This window comes from Saccoglossus kowalevskii, chromosome 20, assembly GCF_978046115.1.
Source record: "Saccoglossus kowalevskii chromosome 20, keSacKowa6.1, whole genome shotgun sequence".
Lineage (NCBI taxonomy): Eukaryota > Metazoa > Hemichordata > Enteropneusta > Harrimaniidae > Saccoglossus > Saccoglossus kowalevskii.
In genome coordinates, this window is record NC_140660.1 from 19,599,989 (window position 1) to 19,621,383 (window position 21,395).

A 21,395-nucleotide genomic window follows, 5' to 3' on the forward strand; every position below is an offset into this window, starting at 1 on the left:
TTCGCCGGCTCGACCGGCGTTCCACAGCAGCGCGCACAGAGCCCATAGAAATGCATGTACAGTGGTGCGCGTCGTAGCAACGTGGAACGTCTTGTGACGTAGCTCCGCCCCCGAGGATTCTCGGGGGCGGACATCCGGGCATTTTCACCGCCTGGCAACCATCGCGGTGAAAACAAAGGCCTAAAACTCTCAGTAACGGTACTTGAACAGTATAACAAGATTACTCCTGCATGCCCAACATATATAAATTTGGCTGTTCAAGATTACTTTAAACTTGATTTTGTGCTGTTTTCTCGAATTTAGCTATTTTCACCGTCATTTCGACCGGCGTTCCACGGCAGCGCGTACAGAGCCCATAGAAATACATGGTACAGTGGTGCGCATCTTAGCAACGTGGAACGTCTTGTGACGTAGCTCCGTCCCAGAGAATACGTTAAAAGGACAACGTTTTCAGTCACGATAAATTTTAATCAATTATTTCATTAAAGTGTTGGCATTTACAGTGAAAAATATTGTGAATAGATAAATGACTTTCAAGATGTTTTGCAATTGCGTCATCATCCTATATACACGTGCAGTTAAAAATTATCAGATTCAAAATAAACCAGGTAAGAGAGGACTTCACGGGGAAAAACTGTTAACGCCCTCAATCGAACACCCGGTTTAATTTTAGTTTTTTACCACTAGAGGGCGACACAAAGAAAGGTGTATTACGATTGGCGAAGCATTATATTCCTTGACATTGACAATATAGTTTTATTATATGCTGTTGCTCACGACCCCCCGCAACAGAAATCTATTTTTCGCACAAAAATAGCGTATAATATCTAAAAAACATGTTAGCCAGACCATGAAAGGTACCGGTGAAAGACCGATGAGGTGGATACTGAAAACGACAATTTCCAGGAATACGAATATCATATTTTCTGTTGGGTTATGTTTTGTCTACCCACCCACAGTCACACCGCTCATGCGAAAGTGCTGTATTCTGTGTTCCAAGTATTCGCACGATTCTCATAAAATGATACGCGATGTGTGTGAGGGCGCTAATCCGAAGAATTATTACCGACGTCCAGGTCCACGGACGTTGCCATAAGATCATCAAATGTTTCAGCCCGCCGAATTAATTTCCAAGACTTGCCGTTCACCAATATTTCTGCCGGTCTCAGCTGAAAGTAGAACAGGAAACGCATCACTTAATTTGCCTATTTCGGGTAAAAAACTAATATTTTGTGTTCCGTTGATACGGACGAATCCGTGGCTAGCTCCACGATGAATCACAGTCGGTAGTTTGCATTGGTCCCACGCCCCCGGCTAGGACTAGCCCATCATCGCTCGTAGCATATGGATGTTGGCCGAGAGGCATTTTTTTCTCGGCGTTTTATCCACGTTTCTATACCAGGCCGCACTTCTGTGCTCTGTTTTCGGAAGTCACTTTTAATTTAGAAATGGTTACTATAGGGAGGGTCGGCAAGGGGTATCTCCGTAAGCTGTAATCAATTGTATTTTATTTTCGTAATAATGTAATTTAAATAAATTAAAAAAACGTAAATTCGTAGACATTGGCAATGTGTAAAATGTAATAGGCTATTTTATCATGATTTGTCCGTAATTTGTACAAAGATATTATTTTTGTAAGCGTATAAAGTATTATTATCCAAATTAAACACAAATTATCAAAAATATCATAAACATGTAAAATGTAATTAGGAATTTGCTTTATGTGTAAAATGTAAAAACCTATTTTTTACAGTAAATGGAATTTTCATGTTATTTCCTGTAAAAACGTAAAATGCCGTTTTTATTTCCTGTAATCTGTACCAGCTAACCCCCTTGCCCCCTCTATAAGTGACATGACGTCAGATGGTACGTACCCTCATATTGTAATTTGAAGACATAGACGCGCAGTAAGCGCCGACATCCCGTATCGCCAAGCCGCATCCTTCATGCGGTATCGGCAGTTCGATGTCCTCCGCTAGATAATCACCACATTCACATACAGGTCCCACCACGCTGTAACGACGTGTCCCTGACGTCTGGATAATTATCATATAAATAAGGAGTTAATTTCAAAGAGTAGACTGGGGTTCTCAAGTACTATCCTCGGTACAGGATTTTTTCAGTGTGAATACATCTTTGTAATGGAGGCATTATTGATGACGTCATTACCGCATTACATTGTGGGTAACCTATCAATTACCAATCCCCACAGTATATTTTATGATTTGCTTATTGGCCAAGTTTCAGAATACGCATGCTCTGTCCCATTCGCCAATCGTCGGGGAGTAATGCTGGAATTCATATAATTCGCATATCTAGTGTAAGTTAACGGTTTCACCATGAACGGTTAAATGACCATATTAACATGAATTAATCATTGCATTCGTTTTAATCATTTTAATTTAATCTCTTCCAGGATCACTATTTTCAACTTTTATCAATTTATGCACTACCAACTAATTTACATATTCATTAGATGAAACTAAGTAATATACCATACCGTACCTTGACAGGTTCTATCAGTTGTATGTGGTGGTAAGCGCCGTACAGACACGGTCTCATTACTTCAGTCATCGAACCATCGATGACTAGAAAACTAAAACACAAAAAACGGCTAAATAAATAAACAAATATATGGCTAAATAACTAACTAAATAAATAAATATATGACTAAATTAATTACCAAATGACTAAATAAATGACCAAATGACTAAATAAATAAATGACTAAATAAATGACCAAATGACTAAATAAATGACCAAATGACTAAATAAATGACCAAATGACTAAATAAATGCCCAAATGACTAAATGGATGACCAAATGACTAAATGGATGACCAAATGACTAAATAAATGCCCAAATGACTAAATAAATGACCAAATGACTAAATAAATGACCAAATGACTAAATAAATAAATAAATAAATGACTAAGTAAATAAATAAATAAATGACTAAATGAATAAATAAATAAATAAATAAATAAATAAATAAATAAATAAATAAATAAATAAATGACTAAATAAATAAATAAATAAATAAATAAATAAATAAATAAATAAATAAATAAATAAATAAATAAATAAATAAATAAATAAATAAATAAACACGCGTAATAACAAAGTTAAATCGCATACCTTCTCGTCTCATTACGTTTTATTCCAATTACCTTGCTAACCAATATACCCGCACTCGCTATGATAGATCGCCCTGGTTCTAGTATCAAACATAGACCACTTTCCTTTATTTTATCAGCGATAGAATCGATTAGTTCGCCACCACTTGGTATGCCTGGAGATCCACCCTGTCAAAATCATAGAAAAGCTATCTAAGCCTTGTAACGATTTGTTGAAGGCGATAGTCGTCGTGCCGCGCATGCGCAAGACGTACTAGTAAGCATTACGTGGTGGATGAAAGCAATGTCGTTCAAATATTCAACTGTGATTGGTTGTGTAGTCGTTCGTCGTTTAGAAAATGGTAGTTTTTTAATAGTAAAACGTAGTTTCTTTCAACAGAGCCTTTAGACAGGTACTGTGTACTGTGAAACCATTTATTTTCACTATTTTGATAATTTTAGAAATTTGGCTGGGTTTTAAGTTCACAACAATGAGTTTTATTTTACATTGTTCACATGGATTTCATTTAGCGAATTTTAATTACCAATGAAAATAGCGAAATTAAAAACCAGCGAACAATTATTGCGTTTATAGTACTCAGTATTGTGTATGGACGACTGCAGATCAAATAAAGTTCACCACTAGAGGGCTCCGTTTATTGGGAAAATATACTCGCGACATTACACGTCATACGAGATTGAACTATTATATACACACATACATACCTGGATATATTTTCTGTAATTTATTCCGAGTCCTCCACCTACATTTAAATATTTCAACCGGAAACCTCGCCCCTGAACGTGGTTATTGTATCGCAGCATAGCTGACACAGTAGCCCTGCAATGAACAAATACGTATGGATGTCATTCAACCGGAAACCTCGCCCCTGAACATGATTATTGTATCGCAGCATAGCTGACACGGTAGCCCTGCAATGAACAAATACGTATGGATGTCATTCAACCGGAAACCTCGCCCCTGAACATGGTTATTGTATCGCAGCATAGCTGACACGGTAGCCCTGCAATGAACAAATACGTATGGATGTCATTCAACCGGAAACCTCGCCCCTGAACATGGTTATTGTATCGCAGCATAGCTGACACGGTGGCCCTGCAATGAACAAATACGTATGGATGTCATTCTTCTGAAAAAAATGAGGTGCCGCCTTTTTAGAGATTTCCTAGGAGTTTAGGAAAGGCACGGCGCTTTATTTGGTAGCCAGAGTTTACCGGGGTTGAATTTAATTGGGTCGAATACAATTTGTCTGACCTTGGATATTGCTCAAGACGTGGTGGTCGTCGCGCAGCGCGTTTTCGAAATTCATGTAAACAAACAATGTATTTGCACGCGTTGTGTACGTCGCCACCATAACGAGTTACATATCCAAAGGGACGCGGCGCGACTACCATCGCGCTTTAATGCTGTAAAATTATTAAAGAGCGGTGGTCGTCGCGCCGCGCACTGTTCTACCACAGTCAAGTAAAAATTGGCATTCCAGCTCAGCAGCCAATCAGCGACGGCCTAATGCTTAGATGACAATTTCGGTTTCAAATACCTCGGCTTAGTGTTCTAGGTTCTTCGCGTAATTAGTACTTGTTCGTATGCAAGGGATATTTCCACACAAAAACGACGAATTAGGCCGAATTTTGTTATCGGTTGGCTTAATATATCCCCAGCGGACCGTATTGTTGTGAAAGATTTGTATTTTTGTCCTGATTTGTAGGAATCTGAAAAACGCGTTTCACAAATTGTCTCTTATTTAGTTTTATGACTCATTCAAGAAGGCGGCACCCATATAGTAAATATCGTATTTATTTTATTATCACGTGTGCGCCAGCTGACTGTGTGTTCTACATAGTTCTCATAGCGACGTACGCAACGCGTGTAAATACACTGTATGTGTACACGCAAAATTCGAACACGCGCTGCGCGACGACCATTGCCCTTTAAATGTAGACATTGTGAAAGTAATTGACATGCCTTGCCTGAACACATCGATGTTTGTTATGGTGGACCCAATATGACAGTGCAGACCGACGAGATCGATGTTGTCGTCACTTCCGGCTTTCCCAAGGGCTGTATCAAGATCAGTTTCCGGTATTCCAAATTTGGACACAGCGGACCCAGTAGCCAAGTATCGATGTACTTCCTGTTAATAGATACATCCCAAAATATTTCAAAGGAGTTGTTCATGTTGCACTAAGGTTAACGTGGAAGTAACAACTGTTTTTGCAGCAGACACAATGTCATTAGTTTGATGGAATAACGAACTATGTGAATGCGCATGCGTCGGTCGAGAGTAGATTGTACGTACCAGTAATTCAAACTATAGACATCTACTGAAATATGTTAGTATATTACGTCATAATCCAATAGGTATATCAAATCGCAATGTCGAACACAAATTATAAAAATAATATGAGGTTATTACGTGGATACTGCAAAGTATGCACGAAAACAGTACAGCGGGAGTATCGACCGACGCGCACGTCGTACTGTCTGAGTGCATACTTTGAAGTATCCACGTAATAACCTTATCATTATACATCTTTTCCTCCCAAGGATACATCACGAGAGTGCCGAAATCCAAAAAGTTAAGAAAAGATTTAGCGAACTGCTTTTAGTGGAGTCCGGTCAAGCCCTGGGGCTGCTATGTTTGTATTTATTATTAGAGAACGCTTACGCATGCAATCGCTCCATATTTGGAATTCGCGTTTCCTAATATGGCAGAATGAAAATACCAAGTGTAATACCTCAAAATACGCCACACTGTAACTTATGGCGCTACGGTGACAGATGTATAATAATAACAGTTCTCAATATTATCTCTGAACGAGTAGATCTTGGATACAACACATTCCTTGTTAGTCTACAAATGTTTTCTTTATACGTCAACATTCGTGGTGTTGTATATATGTTCTTCGTTTCGCCTCGTTTCGCATTGATTTGTGTTTACTGCGTGTTGTAACGTACTGTATTTCACCGTAATGTGTTGCACCGTACTGTGTCGTATCACACTGTATTACATCGTACTATGTGCTGCATTCTTTGTGTCTGTTTCAATCAATTGCTACCTCTGTGTGTTTGTATCTAATAGCCTCTACCAAGAAAATACCCAATATGTTACATGTTAGTGTCTTGTTTTTAATTTGCCGTAGAATTTGACGGGGGGGGGGTCTTAACTAATTGCAGTGAGAACCAGTGTGACTGGCCTGCCGACGGAGTTCTAAGGGTTGATTTTCTAAGTTAAATGTTCAATCAATATTTTTTTAGAATTATTCTTTTATTTTACCCTTGAATCTAAAATCACTATATTGTACGGACTGTAATGTGTCGCGTCGTACTGTAATGCATTGTACTCTATTACATCGTACTGTATCATATCGTGCTGTATTACAACGTACAGTATCATATCGTACTGTATTACATCGTGCTGCATTACAACGTACTGTATCTTATCGTACTGTATTACATCGTACTGTATCATATCGTGCTGTATTACATTGTACTGTATCATATTATACTGTATTACATCGTACTGTATCATATCGTACTGTATTACATCGTACTGTATCATATCGTACTGTATTACATCGTACTGTATTACAACGGAATGTATTACATCGTACTGTATCATATCGTGCTGTATTACATTGTACTGTATCATATTATACTGTATTTCATCGTACTGTATCATATCGTGCTGTATTACAACGTACTGTATTATATCGTACTGTATTACATCGTACTGTATCATATCGTACTGTATTACATCGTACTGTATTACAACGGAATGTATTACATCGTACTGTATCATATCGTGCTGTATTACAACGTACTGTATCTTATCGTACTGTATTACATCGTACTGTATCATATCGTGCTGTATTACATCGTACTGTATCATATTGTACTGTATTACATCGTACTGTATCATATCGTTCTGTATCACATCGTACTGTATTACATCGTGCTGTATTGCATCGTACAGTTTTACACTGTGTCGTATAATATTGCATTGTTTCCTGACATAAAACATGGACACTTACCGGATCAATGTCCGGGTTCATTCTTAAGAGCATTTTCACCTTCTTCCCTAGTTGCCTGGCAACGCTGCTGATATGGTCGATGTCGAACAGCGAGTCAGCGTTGATCATGACGTCATGCGTGACGGCCAACTCAATTTCCCATTGCGTCTTACCGTTGCCGTTGAAGACGAGTTTATCTGTACTGAAGCCCGCCAGCATTGCTAGCTTGAGTTCGTTACCGCTGACCAGCACAGCCGTACATCCCAGGTCTCTCAGTATTCGAAGAATCGTCAGATTATTGTTTGCCTTCATCGCATAACCTTAAGTATCAACCAATCAATAAATAAACCAATCAATCAATCAATCAATCAATCAATCAATCAATCGATTGATCAATAAATCGTTAATCAATCAATCAACCGTTAATCAATCGTTAATCAATCAATCAATAAATCAATCGTTAATCAATCAATCAATCAAAACAACAAACAAATCAATCAATCAAAATAACATAAATAAATCAATCATCAATCAAGACTACCAGCCAACAATACTAACAAAAACACAGACGGTGACATTTTGCATAAAACGCAGATTGTAGGGTATTACCGAGTGGATGAGTGGATGGCAACATTCAGTGAGCAAAATTTCCAAGTCAGCAATAATGTGCTCACCGAATCAGATAAGGAAACCTTGTCATAAACTGAACGGTAGGCGCAATTTTCCATTCACATCTTCTCCACATGCACATTAGTACATAACCGTTTTGTTACACTTTTTTTTTTAATATTTGTAATTAAATAACAACCGACTTTTACCAACTTCTTCTGTTTTGAAAGTATGGGTCCTTATTTGTTGCATGTGAAATTGTGTTAATCCTTTACGCCAATGATTTCCGTATCCGATCCAGTGAGCAAAGTTCGCCAAAATGTGATCCCCATTTTCTGCCACCGCCGCCCGGTGTCGTACCAGTGTTATCTATATTTTGATCGAGACGTCACGAAACCGTAACTGATAAGGCGACCGCGATGTATGGATATACTCACCAAGAATATAGGGAAGGTCGTGTCTTTGCAATGCCTCCACGTACGACCGGACATTATCACCGATCTGTCGTTTACTGTACATGAAAAACGGGCTTCCGTACTCCGATGCCTTGGCGAATTCGTCCTGGACTGTCTTTACTTGTAGGTCCTCGCAGAACAGGTACCCGTCGGGCGACGTATGGAAACACTCAGTCATGGTCACAGTCGAGTTGCCTTTGAATGGAGGTGTATGCCTGGTACGATCTTACCAGACGCGACGCGTTAACTGAAACCAACGGTAATTGCTCCCAGCTGTTCTACAGCAGTCGCACAGAACAGAGTTCAAAGATCACGTGTTTACAATGCCTCACTGACTTGTCAAGCGTGTTGCTGATTTATGCACGAGTGCAGTTAATATAGTTAGCGTATATATTTATGATCATATCACGTGACCTACCACCAGTGACAGAAGGTCGACCGTGTACTGGCATTATCCGTATACAATGCAGTAGTTATTTTTGTTATGCCATGCAATATATGCGTATGATTAACCGTACGTCTATTAAAGGGAAACTCAAGGCTAACAACATAATACTCTCAGATGGAAGAGCTCGGCAAATGTAAGAATATGCAATTGACAGTTTTTTTACATCACTTTTCATTGTTTAGATATTCAACTTTTCATCAATTTATGTAGTCCGCCATCTTGATTCTTCAGCAAAGGATTATGGGTACAGTATGACATCATAATATTTAAACGAAACGGCATTTCACAGGTTTCAGCGTCTCGTTATATTTTGCTAATATCTTGTTCATTCTAATTCGTTTGTAGTCACTAAATCCTTTAAATGCATATCACAATCTGACTTGGCAAGTAAATATTTAATATTGTATAAAACAACATCTTAAAAAAATATGCTGTCACACTATGAATCAACTTTGAACGAGGCTAGAAGCTGCTTACTTAATTCGACACAATATCGCGTGCATCGAAAACCCTGCAAATGATAAATTATGTGCATAGTCTGCCGCGTATGATTTGTTTACGATTTTTTTTGTCTGTCAACAATTAACACGTCAACAGTCACGTGGTTGCCGGGCTGTGAACATACCCGGATGTTCGCTGCCGAGAATATTGCTGAATAGCACATTAAACTTTCAGTATTTGTAATCTGAATATCAACATGCAAGTGTTAGTGTTATGGTCGTCGACGTTTTTTTTTCCTGAGTTTACGTCATTGCAAAATAGTAAATAAATTATAGGTTATAACGCATAGAAAGTTTTCATCAATAATTTAGCTACTTCTCTAAATACAGCATTCTAGTGCTAGGATCGTCGACGTTTTTTTCCTGAGTTACGTCATTGCAAGATAATATATAGACTACAGGTTATAAAGTAAAGAAAGTTACGGCGTTTCGCATGCGCGCGCATGTCGTTTTGGGGCGTGACGTAAACGTGTTATTGTGTTTCTGGGTGTACCAATCTACGTCACGGGAGAGTGCTCTATAGCGTGTAGTTGTTTACAAACGAACGTTTACCCATGAGCCTTTGCGTTGTTAACGTGCGTTGTTATCCCCTTTACGATCAGTTGACTATAGCCTCATGAATATTAATGAGCAGCATATTTCAGTTCTGGTAGTAGCTCGCATTGATAATGTTAAATATGCAAATCATCTGGTAATTTATTCACCACTATCATCTCACCACATTTTAGTTCTGTGAGACCGTCTGTGCTGTGCGTGGATTAAATAATTGACTGAAATAGACACACACATTACTGTTATTTTATTATAAATCTAAATACCAAATATCAATACCATGTGATGTTGAGCAAACACATGAACATACTCAACTCAAACTATTTATCTGATTGTATTCTGTTAATACATCTTTTCAATAGGCGCCCTCAAGCGACAATGCATTTCTGTGACGTCAAAGTTACGTAGAAGGATGTCAGCAGGGTCTTTGAAATTAAAACTCTTCCTATCGGTTGCGTAGTCGTTCATTAATAATATGGAAAAATACTGAAGAACAATATTTTTCATTGGTAGACAGACAGACAGACAGACAGATTTCATTCACAAAATTGCATCATCGATGAGCCTCGCCGCTAGTGATGGCTGAGGGCGTCATATCTCCAACGTAGTTGTTTAGTCTCATGCATATCACGTTACATCATGGCATTAGCTTAACGAGAGCTCTGGCAATTGCCATTAAAGTGCTGACAATTTAAAAGGCGGTGGTCGTCGCGCCACGCATGCGCGAGGTATGGATCTCATAAGAACAACGACGAACTGAGACGTTAACAAACTTTTAACTAAAGAATTTCTTTGGTGATTGGAAGGCACAAAAGAGGCACCGGCGGTAATTAATCACGTGTGATAATTAGGTCAAAACTCGTACTCGTGGTTTCCTTTAGAAGAGCGCATGTCGCACATGTGCGGCGCAACGACCACTTCCATTTAAGGATAAGCATTACGACTAGAATGCTCGTTGTAAATTCTGTTTAAAATCATAAGTCGAAATGGAAATTAAAAAAGTGTTCTGTTTTATCGACGAGTTGTCAATACGTTGAGAGAAAAGCATCTCATGAAACAATATAATATTTGCAACACCTGACAGGCACTGTACGTTGCACAGCAGAGGATCGTAATGATGTATAAGAACGAGGCTCAACGGATGTGACGTTGTGTGATCACACGCGTGTGAAGAGTGCTTTCGTCTGGATATTGATAGTCTTACTCCAAACAACCCCTGTGGCATGCTACAATATGCCAAGAACATGTGAAAAACCTAAACGACTTGAAAATAAAATGATATTGTGAAATAAAAAAAAAATAAAAATATCTCCGTGCAACCAATATCTTCTATCAACCATAGCCATATTTGATCAACCTGTAAATATAATAAATACAACACATACGTAAGTAAGTCTCCAACGAAGGAACTAACGTGCCTCCAGAGTCGTCAAGAAGCACATGTTTAAATATCGTGTAAGACACCACGTACTTTAATACTCGGTCTGTTGCTATTCTGTTTTACACATACAATTTCTATAAACGATGATTAAAAACTGTAATGTGGACAGCTTTCTTCAAAATTAATCTGTTTGTGATCATTTCGCACCCTTGAATCAGCTGTACTGATGTCGCCCATTCTCTTTAACCTGACCTGTACTTAAAATTATTACATAAAGGCTGCTGTGTAGAGAACGACTGATCTTAACATTCAACATGCTTATAGTTAAAGCGGGAGGGTCGTCACCTGCGCAGGCGCGGGAATTGAGTCCCAAGCGACGATAACAACACTCGCTAAAACGCAAAGGCTCATGGGTAGACGCTTGTTTGAAAACAATTACACGCTATGGCCGTCTGACGCATGCGTAGGTGACGACTCCCCCGCTTTAAATGTGATTACACTGTGGCACGGATGATTAATTATGCAAATCTCAAATGAAATCAACGTCACGTGTCACGGTGCAGAACCGCGGCTTTCTGACACTCCAGGTACACACCTTGAGGTACACATATATACACGGCATTAGTGAGAGAAAGTCTTGTAAAACTGTTTTGCCTTGTTCTTGTAGATCGTGTTGTAGATGAATGATGAGGAAATCCATATTGAGATATTTGCTTTTGCTTAATGATCTGTGGTCGGGCGTTTTTTTTTACTAACGTTGTAGACGCCGTGTGAGCCCACAACAAACACGGCACGGTGTGGCGACCGTTGCGCTTTGAATGAAGTTGAATTGAAGCAAGAAATATTAATTTAAAGGGTATTGAAGTAACACTGAAGATCGTCTAAGACGGTGATGCACTGCTCATGCAATCATAAATCCTGATGTATCGAGACAAAAAGAAATGACTACTCGCCTTCATCTCCGCTAGTTTCTGTTCACCAATAATACAGCCAGTAAACTTCCAACGAATAGCAACACATTGAGTTGTACCATCACCACACCGGCGTCTTAATAACAAGAAGCAAGAAAAAAAACACCTTATCAACTCAAATTAAAACAAAAAATGGTTTAGAGCGTGTCATTATCATAAGCTTTAGTAACAACTCTGATTGGGCACGTGTTTTAGGTGGGCGTCTCGCCAAATCTGCGCATATTACCGGGGTCGAATACACGCCCTCTCAGTACAGTTCTCTTTTATGGAGCCCGGCATCCGGGTTCTCAGGATATTTAATTTGTTACCATCCAAAATAAAAGGCAGGGTGTGTGTGTGTGTGTGTGTGTGTGTGTGTGTGGGGGGGGGGGGGTCGGGCCATCGAAATGTATACTTGCGCGCTCAGTGACGTGTCTCAGTGAATGAGCTCATAATAAAATAAAATGTTTTTACCACAGTCCAGAGCATCCGCTTCCAGGTCAACGCATACTATGTCGTTTGTGTGGTCAGTGTCCTGGGTAACGTCTACGTTCAGGGTGAAACACGCCTGCGTGTATTCTTCGCACTGAGAGTCAGCGTTGTCCGGAATCGTGACTGTAACCTGACCACTCATGAACTCGTCCTCTGCAGTGGCAGAGACAGAAGCGGTGTACACTGATGACGTCACATCCTGTGCATTACTTGAGAAGGAGACGCTGAACCCATCTACATCAACACCGCCGTCATTCTGCTTTAAAGTGGCCTCGAAATCGATGGTTGTGCTGGTCAATTCAGTTATTTCAAACGTCAACAATTCTACGTCTGAAATGAAAAAAAGGTAAGCTATATGGAACGAAATTCATCATTCTATAAATCGCGCCCTTTAGCGACCATGCCCTAATGGATTGTGATCGGATGTGATGATGCGCAGCGTCAAAAATGACCACTTTCCCTGTACACCCCCGTTTGCTTTTGTCATGGCGGCAAATACAGTCCGATAGTATTCGGTAAAAGGTGGTCTTAGTTTATGTCACGTCGACTGATACACCAAGAACCACAGCATCACCTTGTGACACAGGGAGCCCAGAAACTGTAGTCAAATTGACGCCTATTCCGCAGAGAATTATAACTAACTGTACTGTATGCGGGTGTGTGTGTGTATCGGCTGGTAATTAGCGTACAGAAATACTGAGACAAAAATGAAGACTCAAGCGATCCTACATTTTTCAAACTTGAAAAAAAGGGGACAAAATAAAAATCAAAGTTTTGGGTATGTTTTACGATATTTTACTTGAAATGGGGCTTGGTGCAAATCTATCACCCTGTAGATATGGCTGGCAATAGACCCTTCGCACAACGTAACCGGAAGTGTATATGCGCATGCGCGATAATATGCAAATTTTGACCTAGATACTAGTAAGAAGTAAACTCGACATTTCGAGGACGTGTGTTTTCCACGGAGTGCATGGTAAGTTTTTTTCTTGTACTGTCTTTGTTGTGACTCTGCTTTTTATGCAATTCAGCATCGAGCATGAACTATAGAATAACTTGAAAGCAACATTTGAGTTGATCCTGGTTTAGGCGCATGCACAATAATACCACCCAGCGTGACGAAAAACTAGTCTGGGAGGGCGCTCGTTCAATGTATATGCGCTCAAAATTAAATCGATTTCCGAGAAAATGCAAATTATATACAAGTATATTCACCTGAAATTTTTGATGGCGTGATGGAAATATGTGTTATTTTCACTGCATTGTGTGAACGTCTAATAAAAGTGTGCGGAATTATTATTTTGACTGTTATTCAAGTCTAATAATATAAATAGGTCTAAAAGAAGAATATACGATGCGCTGTTTTTTTTTTCAAAATTATTTTAATATTTGTTAATCCACATCTAATGTGCTTAACATATGGGGATATGTCATGTGACATGGAAAATATTTATCAAAAGTCCATGCTCGAAGGATTGCTGTTGGTTAGTGACATTTGGGCTGTTCCTGTCTACTTAACCCGAGCATTTTAATAAGTGTGTTCATTTGATATTTTTTGTCCCAGTATGACATGCATTGGAAGGTTACAGCAAACAAGCCCATCATGTACTCGCGATGATTTATGAAACGTCCTCTTATATAGTGTATCTAAACGACATGGTGCTACAATAGGTGATTTTCCGTTCAACTGCGAGATCTCGTGAGTTGCGTGAAAGACGCGCGCCGAACGAGATGGTTTTGAATTTCTTTATTTCGTAGGCCGATCTTTGACAGAGGAAATATTGCATTTGAATATTTCATCGTAATTGACCATCATCAAAAGCGCACATTATTAAGCATTGAAATGTCCTAAATACTTCGCGTTTGTCGAATCACATGTGATGTTTGACGTCACAACGACGCCATGACCTTTGTTTCCTGTTTTTACGTTCGATTTCACGCATAACGCGGGATCTCGCAGTGGACGGAAAATGTTATATTGATACTTATTCTGACCTGGGCACTGTATTAGACCGCCGTTGTTTGTGCCATTGCCGATGTCTAAACAAAGTGCGTCATTACTGACGTCATCGTCTGCGGCGGCATCGTACACAACCTGGAAACACAGATAAACAAAATCGTTGCATTCTGCTCCGTCGTCGACGTCTATAATTACCGGCATTTCAACATTTAGGATCTCCCCGACGTCGGCAGCAGCGGTAGCGGTTCCTGCATTCGCTACCGCATTGGACACCACGTCGCCTCCCTCGTTTTTGAAATATGACGTCACCCCTGTGACGGCGACACCTCCGTTATGCTGCCCGACTCCAAATTGGACTGTAAGTGTGGTGGTTGTTGTAGTAGAATAACTGATTAAATCCAAACTATCGGGTGATGTTATTAACGCCATAACCATCTCCACGTCTGAAAATAAAATAATTGAACCATATACGTGAATACAAGCAATATCAATATCGACATGCTTAGCAAACATAGCCTGATTATAAGAAAAAAAGAGACGTTGAATTGTCCGAGTTACGGACATCGAGTTAAGAACATCGAGTTACGAGAAAATCGAGTTACAGAAATGACCTCGCCCACATTTTTGAAACCACACCCACTTTTGTGAACTGAAACCACGCCCAAATTGTAACGCGATGTTCAATTAACAGTTAACAGAACTTTGAGTTACGGGCAACATACATGTTGGTGTTTGTTGAACGTCCTCACTCTGTAACTCGAACTTTAAATAAAGGTTAACCAAACTTCGAGTTACGGGCAATATATATTTTTTGTATTGTTTACCTTTCAAATTTTGGAACTCGAATTTCATTAACAGTCAGAAAAAAAGACACCATACATGGAAGTTCAGATTGTAAAGTGTCAGTCGCCCGATATGTCATGTTCGTTATAGGACCCACGCTACCTATGCAAAGCATGAAATTCACACGAATTGTATGGAGCAGTTGTTATCCGAGAATACAAAGAATATTCCGCATTTTTGAAGTGAAATTCATGCGACTTTAACGTCGATCCAATTAATAGCAATACTAAACATACTTACCACCTGCAAAGCATGTTCTTGTGAAACAAACTACCATTAGCATAAGAGACCATTTAAAAGCACTGGATGATAGGACAAATTGTAATATTAATTGTGACGTATGTTGTGTATGCATTCGAGGCAGTGTCATTAGCATGTGTAGAAATGTACATGTAACTGGGGCAAACTTCAAAGGGAGCTAATATTTATACTGCGCAATAGTAGTTTAAAAGGCGGTAGTCGTCGCGCCACGTCCTGTTCGATATGGGACTCATAGCGACGTATACAACGCGTGTAAAGTATATTGTTTATTTACATGAAATTCGAACACGCGCTGCGCGACGACCACCGCGCTTTAAGAAATGTAAACTTATTATTGTATTAACATATGATTTACCTTGCGTACTGCATTATGCTGTAGCTAGAACAATTGTAAATTTATGCCCCCTGCGGTCTTCAAGAAAAACAATAGAAAAGCAGATGTTCTTGAAATATTCATATATTTCAAATGTTTGCCAAACATTACGGTTTGCGATTCTCCCGCCAGGGCTTGTTTCCACTTCTCGACTCCACGAATCGTGAGCTTAATTTAAAGAAGCGGTGTGTTTCGTAGGAACACAAACTTTTTTTTTTAAATCGTAGTAAAAATGTAAAAATCATTTTCCGTTTCAATACGTAACCATACTGTCCAGTTTTGAAGACAAGTTTAATGATTATAACTTCACTAGCTACGACCGGGTGTGAAATACAAATATGCCGGATATGACGTATTCAGACAAGAAACACTACTTTGCCTCGGAAATCGCCCCAGGCTAACTATAAGCTGACTTTCCCCCATAGCATATGGTGGGGGACATACAGTTCGATCACAGTCCCTCTATAGGATAGAGGGACTGTGGTTTGGTCATTCATTTTTGAAAATCAGTTTTGTTCGTGAAGATTTAATCTAATTACAATTTGACAGTTATTTTGACAACCCGTGCACGGCAAAATATAATAGATTTCTTTTGATGTCGTTCTCAGTTGTCTGTACCCTTTCAATAACCGTCTATGTTTCTATACTATAGTTCGTATTATACTGCATTGTATTAGTGTCTTTGTCAAGTACTCGTATACGTGGCAAAATAAACAGTCGTGTCGTCGGGGATAACAAATTAAATAACTCCAACTGCTTTGTTCGAGTAAGGCTTAATTTTCGGGCGCACTCATTATTTTCTTTTTTTCTCTGTTTTTCATTTAAGCACCGTGGTAATTGCGTGAGTCCACACCCAAGAACCAAGAAAGCTTCCTTTATTTTTTTACGGCAATCTTCCATATCATAAACACACATTTTACGAAACAATAAATTACCATTCAAAACCTCGGTCATTACTAATAAAAGTAATATGAATATATAATATTTACAATAAATATCTGTATATGATTTTAAGACAGAATATAAACTTTTGTTCTTGTTATCAAATCCGATGACGTCATTGTCTCTGTTGGTTTTAAGGCCATCACGGTATTTCCCCCCACCCATGCCTTGGCATGTTTTGATGGTCTAGCACTACTTGGGATATATTTTTTCTATATCCTGCTCAATATTGTAAAAATAAATAAATTAAGATAATAAGCTTTGAATCTTCGTAGTGTTGTATTTCTTACAACCATGGCAACGAATGGTTCACAGGTATATAACGCGTCACCAATTAAGTAAGACGTGTTTGTCTGTGTATGAGTGTGGATCACCAATAGATCAATGAAGCTCTGTCTTATAAGAATATGTAACCATGTAACAGATCATAAATACGTCCGGGGATTTTACTCTATAAATGCACGTTGCTTATCAAAATCTGCGTCACTCAAAACAGCCCTGGTGTCGTTTACAATTTGGGGACCAACCTGTCAATGGAATGGGCGTTGTCTCATTCAATTCACTGAAATCAACTATACACGCGAAAGTTCATTTGGAGGGCACGTTTTCAAACTAGGTCGACGCCCGTGTGAAATTTATATGTGTAATCATTTTCCGGTTAATGCCAAATCGGATTTAAAACAAAATAGATGATGTTATGTCAAGATCTAGTTCAGATGAATATTATCCTTCGCACTAATATGGGATATTAATTAATGAGCCCTATAAGATTGAGCCCTCTTTCGGGCATGTCTGCGTTCTTTGTTGCGGCATCACATGAAATTCCACTGACTGAGGCTGATATTATTGGTTGCATCGGTACGCGTGCCCCCAACTATATGTTTTAGTTGAAATCCGTGAAACACTTGGTTTGTACATCCACTTCGGAATGGTTGGCACGTAGTATTTATTCGCGAATTGCTCTATTGGGCGTATTCCAGGTCAGCAGAAACAGAATAGCAAACTGCATGTCGGAAATGCCTTGCTAAATCATTGTACTGATCACTAGAGGAGGAGAAAAAAAAATTCAACTATGCAGACGTTGCAGACGATGATTGTTGCCCTTATCGATACAAAAATAGCTTCTGGCGTGTCGCACATGGAGTAGTTATTAAAGGGCCGAAATCGTCGCGCAGCGCGTGCTCGAATTCCATATAAATAAACAATGTATTTTACACGCGTTGTATACGTCGCTATGAGTTCCATATCGAACATGATGCGGCGCGACGACCACCGCCTTTCAGGTCTGTGATAACTTGATGCGATTGCGATGGTGAGTTAACGAAACCGAAACATAAAGAAGAACAAAAAAAGAAGAAACAACAACAACAATAACAAACAAGGAATTGCAATCGTGGGATCTACGTACCTTTTCGTGGTCATGATGATAACGTATTGTAACAAGTCTTGGCAATGTATTGAACAGACCGTGTGGTGTACTAGTAGTACTGCGCGACAACTCGACAGAGAAAGCACACTGTACGACCTCCTGCTAAACGTGAAGGCCAATTATCATAACCAAGAACACGTCATAATCGTCGCCATGGTCACGGTCGTGGCAACAATGGCAGTGTTGTCGTACAAACGTCTGGCATCAATGACAAAGAATATTCTTTATTTTCCAAACAGACAAACGTGACACACAACGTCAATGGCAGATCAGTACAAAACGCTCACATGATCCTAATAGTCCATATATCTTAACGGAATGGACGAAATTTTATATGATATTGGCAGTGAACGCGTCCGCTTGTTTCCATGGTAACATGAGCGAGAGTCATTCAAGGTAGCAACGGATTTACATTGAATATACTTCATTAGTTGTTTTAAAAATAGATTAACAACATATGCAAATTTAACCTTTTCTTGAACTTGATTATTTTAATACAACGTTCCGATTATAACAAATGATAACTATTTAATTGAAAACATAGTGATATACTAAGTTTTCATTGTTTTTTTAAATATTTATTAAAATTACATATTTTTCACATACTTATATTTTATTTTAATTTTAATTTTCTGGCAGTTTAAATGTTTTGGTAATCACAAAAGCCCACAAGTTAAAATACAAAATATAATGTACGTAATAATAATAAAAATGTACGAATAAAGTAAAATATACGAAGGTCAACATTGTTTTCGTCCATAAATAATAAAACTGGTTTGGGGGATTGACTATATTCCAAATTGCGAATTACTTCATAACCAAGTACAGATGTCGATACGAACTACAATGGTTTCACCTGTTTATGACGATAGAGGACGCGCATTTTAGCGAAGTTGTTCACCCGTTTGAAAGAGTTCAGTTAGAGGTCAAGCAGAGGCTTAGTTATTACTAGAGAGTACCGTACAATGTATTGCACGCTGTCTATAGCATAGCCAATGTAGCGAATTAGCGTTAACGTGATAATCCGTTTTGATTGGCAAATATGGCATACAGTGTTGTACGTTTTGTTGTTCTGAGATGGTCAAAATAATATAGAATTACAGCCGTCTAGATACTAGTATAACAATGTACATACAATTACACGAGTCGGGATAAATTTGGTCGTGAAGTATTGAGATGATTGATTGAACTGATGTTTTTTGAAAGCATGTATGTCCCTCAGCATATGACTGTATGCGCTGGGACGAGGTAAGATTGTAGTTTAGATTTCCAATGCAAAGTGGCGCTTTTCGTCTGGATATGTCATCATATCCGCCATATTTGTTCATCCTCGATCGTAGCTGTTGACGTTATAATCATTAAACCAAGATATTTTTTATAACTAGCCATGATAAATGGTTGAATTGAAATACCACGATATAAAAAGTAACAAATTCCACTCGCTTAGCGCAGGTCGGCATGAGTTGGTGATCGTACGTGTCGACAAGGAACCCCGAACGAGGCTGCAATTTGATGACGTAATGAGACAGAGTTTCCCGCACGCAAGAAACTCGCTAATATTCTCTTCTCGTTGATGTTCAAGCTTAGGCGGAATTTGCAGACTAACGTAAACGAAAAAAAAAAACAAAACAAAAAACGAATTGTTCATACGCGGCAGTTGCTTTAAACACAGTTCGCCTATAGAGGGACAGTGCTTCAAACTTTGAACGACATAAACCTTGAGTTATATAAACAATTTCGTAGTGCAGATCAGCCTGCTGTGGTTCCATTTCAATGATTCCAAACTTAGCTGGCCTGATCATATCACAAAACTATCAGCAACGATACGCACAATACATTCAATGGCAAGATTCAATGTTGTTGAAAGCTTTACAAAACAGTTTCTTTGTTCATTATATTCACGTATCCAGTGAATAGCCGCGTTTACATTGATCTGTTCTATGACAATCGCCTTATAAATGAGGTCTCGCACACCTGACCGTTGACGCCCCAGACAGTTACGACTCATCTCAATTTAACTAGCTATGTTTCGCAAGCTGCAAGACAACGCATGACCACGGTTCACGCACCTCAGCAACCAAATGATACAGGCCAAGCTTGTGACCCGGCCGCAGTATGCGATGTCGCTTTTTATAACCAAAGCTTGTCAAAGCTTACTATCGGCATTTCGTGACTCGAATATGTATTCATTGGTTTCGGCAGCTGATGTACAAGTGATAATAAAATAAATGTCTTTTTTTCAGTTTCCTACAATTCGAATGGAAAATACCAAAATTTGACCTACCGTGCCGTTGACCCAGACACAGTTTTTTGTATTGTCAGTTTACTGGTTGTGTAATCATATTATATAATCATACTCCCGTATACTCATGAAAATGCTACCTTCTTCAGGAAATCTCTCGAGATAACTAAGTGATTAACCGTCGGGATGTGAGCACAACAGCGTAAACAACCACAATATAATCGCTTTTTAAAAAAAAAAAACTCTTTACAATGCATTGCGTTGACTAGTTTTTAGTATGTAACCGAGTGTGTTGGGGCGATGTATAACAAATGCATAAAAACAAGTGTTATAGTTATATCAACGCAAATCTCAAAGTACCAGTAAATTTCAAATACAAAACCCAGTTTATGGGTAATAGTAGTCTTCTGTAGTCTATTGTAATACACGTATAAATCTAAGGACTTCTTCAAAGTCAGAGTTCCATGTTGGCCCAGCCTGTAGTGCTCCTCTGCGTGCTTCCCTTTATAGGATTTTCGCCAAGGCAAATCATGTTTTCCATATAGAGAAACAACTGCCTTTATGGAGACGAATCCAATTTATCACACAGACACCGGAGACCAAGGTGTACTTCAAATCTGCTACCACAGCACTTTCTTTCATGGCTTCAAATAGCTAACACACATAACTCCTTTAATGACTTATCCATCAACTTGACCCCAGAACACAGAGGTAAAACAAATTGCAACAAACAAACATCCCAATATGTAGACTGGAGGTCCTTATGTGATATGGTGTTGATGATAACTGGACAACATAACGTTTATAT

At 38.9% G+C, this 21,395-nt stretch overlaps 1 protein-coding gene across 1 annotated transcript; it reads right to left on the bottom strand.

The window, feature by feature from the left end:
* Positions 1-447: 447 nt before the first annotated feature.
* Positions 448-8,392, bottom strand: LOC100368136 (uncharacterized). Its single transcript, XM_085494420.1, has 8 exons — positions 8,197-8,392; positions 7,172-7,470; positions 5,108-5,271; positions 3,832-3,956; positions 3,138-3,291; positions 2,512-2,596; positions 1,875-2,036; positions 448-1,169 (listed from the first exon to the last, which is right to left on the bottom strand). The coding sequence occupies exons 1-8, from the start codon at positions 8,390-8,392 to the stop codon at positions 1,047-1,049; spliced, it is 1,308 nt and encodes a 435-aa protein (XP_085350546.1). The 3' UTR covers positions 448-1,046.
* Between the last annotated feature and the right edge of the window lie 13,003 nt (positions 8,393-21,395).